The sequence below is a fragment of the Lissotriton vulgaris genome, chromosome 8, assembly GCF_964263255.1.
Source record: "Lissotriton vulgaris chromosome 8, aLisVul1.2, whole genome shotgun sequence".
NCBI classification, from domain to species: Eukaryota; Metazoa; Chordata; class Amphibia; order Caudata; family Salamandridae; genus Lissotriton; species Lissotriton vulgaris.
The window spans coordinates 578,380,102-578,388,210 of NC_141696.1; the positions used below are offsets into that span (position 1 = coordinate 578,380,102).

Genomic DNA, 8,109 nt, shown 5'->3' on the forward strand with positions numbered 1-8,109 from the left:
AGTGCAAAGTAGGAGGTGGAATTGTGTCGGTATGTTCTAAAAAAGTCCAAACAACGCAGTGACACAAAAATAATATTCATAGATCAACACTGTAGGGTCTATGGTGATACAACCCCCGTGACACAACTCTGTCTACGAAGTCAGCTGCACATCAATTACAGATAGTGCCATACTCCCAAATGAAAGTCGTACATCAATTCAAGCAAGGCTAGTTTGTAACACACAATAATTGTTCAATAAAAGGCAGAAGCCAGGAAAGGAAAATACCTGGGATTGCCAAATTTGACAGTGGCAATATACTGAGGGGCCCCGGCAGCGAGCCCATCCAGTCAGCGGTGCTGTCTCCGGCTACCTTGGTGCCTGCCATGTCTCGCGCAGCAGGTCTTCTTCCTTCCCTGCTCCTAAACACAAGGAAGACTGGGAGGTCTGGTGTCAGCTGTCAAACGAGCGCGCGCCCCACTGCTCCGGCGTGGCTTGGGTCACATTTTGAAGCTGCCTCTGCTCTTCCATGCTTTGGCAGCGTAGCAATCAGTCCCCACCGGGAAGCAGCACACCATGCAGGATAATCTGCTAAACCCACCCGTCCTTTTCCTCTTTTGTTGTTTTAATAGCATGCAGAGGGACTAGACAGGGCATAACCTCGCCGAGGCTCCCAGCCTCGACTGCAATGATTACAGGGACACAAATAGAAACTCGGCTGACGTGCTGCATTCTTCATCTGAAAGGTAAGCCGCTCGCGCCGCGCCCACCTGTAATGCCAGCTAATTGAGCTATGACCGAGCCGCAGCGGAAGCCTATCATCTCACGCAACAATGGCAAGCAGATGCCTCCCGTGCCGGGCAGGAGGAGCGATGTTTTTTTTCTCACACTGCGTAGCTGTACAGTCGCCGGTGGCTCCAGCGACCAGCCCACCCCATTGGTGACATCCCGTATGTATGAGGCTGAAACGCTGTGGCCGGGGATTGGACAGCGTCATGCTCAAAAGAACGAGGAAGTGCATGTTTCTAGGTGTGAGGGTGCTGAGTCACTGCTTTCAAAGAGTATGGCTTGAGCTCACCGCCTGTCGAGGATTGCTTGGTGTGTTTACTAGTCATCGGCATCTTTTTTCTTTTGTTTTTTCTGTCATCGAGTGTTTTTATACATCTTTTATTATTTAGATTGATATTTTATGAAGTGCCAGCAAGCCAACTTACAGCAACTTCAGAGCGCCTTTGGTCACAGTAGGTGAGGTGATGAAAGATTACTCATTTCAAGAGTGACACTTTAACCTGCAGTACTTTGCCTTCTGGGCATTATAGTTTTGTTGTTCTCATTATAATTAGGGGCTAGGTAGGGAGCCCTATCCCCTAGGTGTTTTTTGCTACTAAACATGTCCCAGCTGAGGGCGTCACTCTTTACATGAATGTTCTTATCAGCTATGCAACATAGGGGTGCCTGGATTTCTTACCAGTGAGCTTCATTTTAGTTTCTGTCTTCCTCGTTCCAAGACTTAAGTGTATCCACCTGATAACTTAATTGTATCCTCCTGATGCAGCGCTTCTCCGGAAATAATTTCTAAATCCATGTCACCTTTCCCTGAAGTACTAGCTAATAACATATTCTCATCAGTGGGGCCCATAACACTGCAAATCACTCATAAACACTTATACTCTACTTCATGGATCGGTAAAATTCAAAGGAAAAGCTGCTGTATCATAGTGGAGTATCTAAAACTAAAATTGAATATTTATACTATTTACACCTGCAGTTTAGATGCGTTTACCATGGTTTTCAATAAATACGACATTTTATTCAGACACACCACCATTGAGATCAATGGATCTGCTAGTAAAATATCAGGCGTAGCAAAACTCAAGACCAGCTTAATTCTCCATTTATCTAATTTTTATTAAGAGCAAATTCAGCATGTATAAGATTATTCACTTTATTTATCAAAATACGACATTTAAGAATAAGGATTAAATTCAGTACAGGTAGATTCATTTATTTAAGAAAACTCAAAGATAGACATTTTTCATTTGTTTTATATAGCAAGTATTAGCAAAAGTCAGATAATTCCCATATAACCATTTATTCTCCTAACATCCTTAACTAGACTCCCAGCTAAAGTGCATCTCCCTATGAAAAGAAATAGGAAAAATGATTCAGAGTCTTACATCTCAGGAAAATCAGCATTCCAGCAGCATCTCTGGTAGAAATCAAAGAGAAGTTTTTTCTTCAATAAAATCAGCACTTTTTATAACTTTTTCACTCGCTCTATCTATCTAAAAGTGTAACTTTCAGCCTAAATTCGAGTTCTGATTGGACAATTTTGGGGTGAATGAGCATCATTTCGTCATCGCAATATTACATTTTCCTTCCGTCCGCAATTTTCTAATGGGTCCTTTGTTTGGCCCAAGTCCGGCCTAGTCCTGTTCTCTACTCGCAACTTTAGCATGTATTCCCACATTCTGAACCATTGTGCTCATCATTTTGGCAGCCATCTATACTTCCAGGCCATTATGTCTTTGAACCGTAGTCACTCCAGGCACAAGCAGCTCGCATTCAGATTCGTACTTTGCTCGCGCATGCGTATTTCTTTTGTGACCACAATAATCGAGTGACTCCATTTTCTTTTAGGCCTCATGAGTCAAAAATGGTACTATCATAGAAACAAACACAAATGAACATTAATTTTAAGTAATTTAACCCTTCTGTTTACCGCCCCCCTTTCTAAGTTTTTCCCTATTAGTAATTACCTAGCAAATAGCCACATTTAAGCGTGATATACTTACTTATCCTCGCATTTTGCCACAACAATACGTAAACAAAAGCACATTTATGCTGCATTCCGTTACCTTAAAGCTGCTCATTAGTTTAGGACATGACAAAATCACATAATTAGTTAATTATGATTGCAACACAATCAAAGTTAGTTTCCACGTGTATTCGTGTAGGTGCATTTCTTATTTTAAGTTGATTAGTCACGCATATCATTCCATTAGTACAAATTATGGAAGTGTGACTTTGCAAGGGGTACGTAAAATTTTGCTTCTCCACCTCGCTCCATCACTCCTGACAACCAAGTTCCCTGATGTGCCCAAACTAAACACTTGCTGCGTCTACCGCCTGGCTCTTTCCGGTTCTCAACCTCTGAGCATTCTTGCCACCTTGTGGTGGGACCAGAATTGTTTCAATTGCTGTTTTAATTAACCCTGGGCAAAACACTACGCTAGCGTAGTTTGCGCTACTTCGCACTACGCGAACTGCATGTAGCACAGTGCAAACACGCGTAGCGTGGTGCAGCGGTCATTGTTTGCTTGCTTGCGGTCCTCGATGTCAAGTTGGGCACCGCGAGCAAGCAAAATGACATCCCGGCGAGACATTTTCCTCGTTCGATATCAGCAACATCAAGTTGCCGATTGCGAGTGTGGAAAATAAACCTCCCGGCGAGATTCTCAACGCGGGGAGGTCAAGTTTCTCATTGCGAGTGGTTGCGTAGGCTCGCAACCGCTCTCAATGAGAAACTATCAGTCCTCGTTCAGAAAGGTGCAGCTCGTGTAAAAATCTACTCGAGCGGCAGTAAAAGACAGCTCGCACTGTGCAGGATGCCGTTTTCAATGATTGCACAGTTCTGACAAGCATCCGCCACTGTGCAATCATCACAAACAGGGTACTACGCAGTTCGCGTAGTGCTATGTGTAGCGCAGTAGTGCGAAGTGCACTTTGCGTAGCTACGCGTAGCGCTACTTCGCGAACTACGCCCAGGCTTAGTTTTAATGGGGCCGCCAGGAAAGCCGCTGGTGCCACAGAGGGGAGGGGGCCCAGATGAAGGAGAGGGGGAGGGCAGGTGAAGGCCCCTGGGGAGGGGCAGATAACCAATTTCAGTGGTTGGCCAGGGATAGGGAAGTATTGGCGGTGGAATCCGACCCTGTTACAGGCAGGGAAAGTTAGGGATACTAACCCCAGTTTGCCGGACCTTGCTGTTTATTTACAGGGACAACATGTGCGGGAGGCAAAAAACTCGGGTGTGTCCTAGGCAGCTCCACGATACCGAGTGGAAGAGATGGCAGGCTCTAGAGCGGCCGTCAGAATACGGCGAGGGACAGAGGGAACATGCCTAAGCAGAGGTCTGAGATGGCCCACTTGGGTCGATGCCGCCTCTGGGTCAGCGGTGAGATGGCGAGCACAGGAATGGGAGGATGGGGCGGATGGGTAACGGGAGCCCTCGCTGCATTCAGTGCTGGATATTGAAGAACTTATCCGCAACAGGCGGGAGGTAATGGTGGCGCACAGGGGAGTGCAAATGGAGCAAGGGGGGAGCATGGGAGGACATACAACTGGATTATGATGAGGACAATATAGAGGAAGGGGGGATTGTGGAGGAGGTGGAAGGGGGGTTGCAAAAGGTGTGGGGGGAAGATGAATAATGGTGTGCCTAGTCTGTTACAGAGTAAAGTAAAAGTAGTGGTTTGCCCGACCCGACTTAGGCTCATGCAACTCAACCCGATGCACGACTGGTTAGGCGGCTGAATCCGGTGTGGACACCGACCTTGACGCCACGTAAGAAAGGGGGAAGAGTATGGTCGGCAAACTGGGAATAAGCGCCAAGTGTCCACAGGGACTAATGCGGGCCTGGAAGAATTCGAGGGAGAGGTCACAGGAGTGCGGACAGAGGGGCAGAAGGCAGAAGGGGAGGTGGAGACAGGTAAGGCAACATATAAAGTAGGAGAGAAAGCTCTTAAAGGAGGTAGGGGAGACTGACAACACCAGGGAGGGTAGGGCAAGTGACGAGACAGGTAGAGTAATGAGGTCAAGCTGCCTAAAATGCCATATATGGGGGTAACAACGCCATTGGGGGCGCATCTCATGTTGGTGACAAAGGAGAAAATATGGACGGGAGAGTATGTGGAAATGTTGAACCTCCTGCGCAGGGAACTGAGGTCCAAAGAGGGATTGAAGGAGGAAAAGCTGGAGCTGTCAAAATGGCCCAGGGTGCCCATGACCATATTTCAGGAGAGTAGGATCTGCTTACTATGGTTACCCCCACTTTTTGCTGGTATTTTACCGTTTGTTTGGCTTTAGTCTGGCTGGGGCCCTGCTATCCAGGACCCCAGCCTAGCTGCTTCCTCTCTAAATTGATTCCATGTACAATAGGTACACTCCAGTTTGGTTACTGGGGTACCCTTGTGAGTTCCTAGTATAAGGTACATCAGGTACTCAGGGCATAGGTACCCAAGAGGCCTACCAGGGCCTGCAGCATGTATTATGCCACCCCTGGGAAGCCTTCCATATTGACACCACAGGACTGCTACTGCAGCCTGGGTAAGGTGGTGCATTCACCCATTACTAAGATATAGGTTACCTATACCTACCTTTAATCACTGACACATATACACCTATCAGTCACTCCTATGGCAGGCCTTATCAATCCTGAAGGCAAAGTGCTTGGTTTTGTGTGAGAGGGTGCCCATGCATGATCTGGACTCCTCTGCAACTTTCGGAGCCTATTCTCTGAGGCTGTTCTGTGATGCAGCCAGACCATATACTCTTAAGTGCATTATAACTAGGGCTCCCGGTTTTCAGTTTTTATGGATAATTACATATAAATACAGACGGAAATCGATATTTCCTTTGTCTGTATTTATATTTAGAAACGGCAAAACACTGGCAAATGTTGCCGCGCTGCCGCTGCATGCTGTTTCCTTTGCACGCCCCTGGAAATTCATTTTAATCCCTTCCAGTTAGGGTCTTTTAGCGCCCTCACGTGGACCTATAGGCACAGGGTCTTTCAGGGACGGCCGTTCCCCTGAGCCAATCCTCATCGGAATCAAGAGTATATGTGTGGGCGTGCCAACACCTCGGGCCTCGCCCTCATAACTTTTCCCTTTATTTGGGGGCTCACCTGACTGTATTTCTTCTTTCCCTGCCCGTTTGACGACACCTTTCTGCCACCATCAGCTTTTCTACCTGCACCGGCCCTTCTCTTGATGTTCAGCATCTCCATGGGTCCGCCACTCAAGCCCTGCACCAGCCCGCCGCTGTTTCTACTGGCAAGGTAAGTGGATTTCCCCTGCCCCCCCATATGCCCCGGCAGCAGCAGAGGATCGTATTCTCCGTCATCATGTGGGTGAGGGGGAGGTGGGGGTTGTTGTCGTTGATTTTCTTAATTACTGTGTGTGAATGCCATAGGGTGCCTTGTGTCCCATAGCATCAGGACTTGGATAACCTTGCGCCACGGATGCCAGACTGGTGAGTTTGGTCCTTTTATGCCACGTGTTTTGCAATGATTTGTTGAAGTTTGATAACATATGTTGCCGAGCTCGATGGACATTTTCAGACAACCGCAAAACTAATCAGCAGCTCTGAATCTCGCATCATAAAATTTAGAAAAACCACATAATTAAAGCCCTAGTAAAAACAAAAAAGGAAAACTCACAGCAACTTTCAGTCATTTGTAGTGTGTATAACGTGTGAAACGTCTGATGAAGGCTTCTTTGAATGTACGTTTTGAAACCCCAAATGTGTCCCATAGTATCATTAAGGCTTGGAGCCTGCAGTGTCTCAAGAACAGAAAAGCTTAATAGTTTATAGCAGAGGTAGAGAGAAAGGCCCGCTGTCGCTCCATTTCATGAGATTGATTGCCTACTTAATGTAAATGTAAATGTATTTGAGCTTATATAGCGCACAGCTACCCGCAGTGGGTTTCCCGGCGCTTGCTTAGGGAACCCGTCCTAGTATTCCCCTGTGAGATAACCCCGGCAGGGTATCCACAAGGTGAAAGCCAGGCATCCCGCCGCTAGGGGCCATTGTGGAGATTAAGCAAGCTATTGCCCAGAGTCGCAGAGTGTGAACCCGTGAGTCGAGAAGGCACTGGAGCGAGAATTTTCGAGTCCGTGGAATTTTTAGCCCAAGACCCGCCGAGGCGGGGAATTGAACCCTGGTCCAGGGCCGATCTCAGCTTCTGGGTCTGCCGCCTCTAACCCCTGAGCCACACTTCTCCACTTAGCATGAGGTTAACAAACTGGGGGGAGCGGGATAGGGGTCGGACTGACTCAAGAGCCATGATTCTGTCCCGCTGGGATGCAGTGTGTCTCCCTCAGCTGTTCGCCCTTCAGAGATCCCTCTTCTCCCATGAAAAGACTCCCTGCTGCTTTAAACGTCCTCCTGCTGCAGTCAGGGATGAGAATGTACAAGATTTGTGGTCTTGGATTCGGGCTGACGTCTCAACCCACCTGCCTTAACACAGCTCCTGCCTCGTCCTCATAACTTTTTCCCTTTATTCTAACCTGCCCCAGAATGAAGTATTTTTCAGGCTTCCCCGTGACATGCCTTTGCAGCATGCTCACAAAGGCACATTTTTTTCCGAGTTCTCATTAATTTCCAGGGGCAAATGTAGCTCTAATTACCTGCCATAAGGCTGGCACTTCACAGCCTCACCAGCATCTTGCCGAGAAAGTCTTGGCCTGCAGATTTGTAGCAGGAGCTGTTTACATGGCTTAACTACACATGAACAGTTTTGTCACTGGTTGCTGCATGCATGATGAGAACTGATTAAAGGGAAATTCAGCCCAGCAGAGGCCAGTATGTAGAAATCACTGGTCTTCCAAGGTCGAGATGCAGTTTCATGCTCTCGTCACACCAGTGGTCGAAGTGGGTGGAAAAATGTAGGGGAACTGTGGGCAGAGAATCAGAGGGTGGATTGGGTCAGTGGGCGGAATCAGAAGTGTGGCAGAAAGAGCGAAATATCCAAATTTTTAGCATTTGCTTCCCATTTTACTAAACCGTTACTGCTTATTACGTTATTTAATTTAAACTATGGATACACATGTTTATTTAAGTTTTAATATCAGTTATTGAAATTAAAAGACATTCACAAAGTGGGATGCATTTCTAATCATAGAATGTCCTAAATATCCTTAAAAGTGGAATTGCAAACCATTTGTCTCCCAGCCATGTAGTTTCTGTCATCAGCAATTCTCCTCCCTTTTTCCACACGAGTAGTTCAAAAATTAAAGACAAAATATCCTACTTTGCAACAAAGGAGTACAATGTGTAGGCGTTACATGACAACCATACTAGTAGGCAGCATAGTTTAATAGTGATTGGTCTGGAGAATCAAACTCAGAA

General features: G+C 46.7%; 1 protein-coding gene across 1 annotated transcript in view; it reads right to left on the minus strand.

The window, feature by feature from the left end:
- Positions 1–720, minus strand: part of PLCXD2 (phosphatidylinositol specific phospholipase C X domain containing 2) — a 188,274-nt gene extending 187,554 nt beyond the window's left edge. Inside the window, exon 1 of the mRNA XM_086934420.1 lies at positions 268–720. Within this exon, the coding sequence (XP_086790546.1) occupies positions 268–367 (100 nt within the window). The 5' untranslated portion in view covers positions 368–720. The remainder of the gene's footprint in view (positions 1–267) is intronic.
- Between the last annotated feature and the right edge of the window lie 7,389 nt (positions 721–8,109).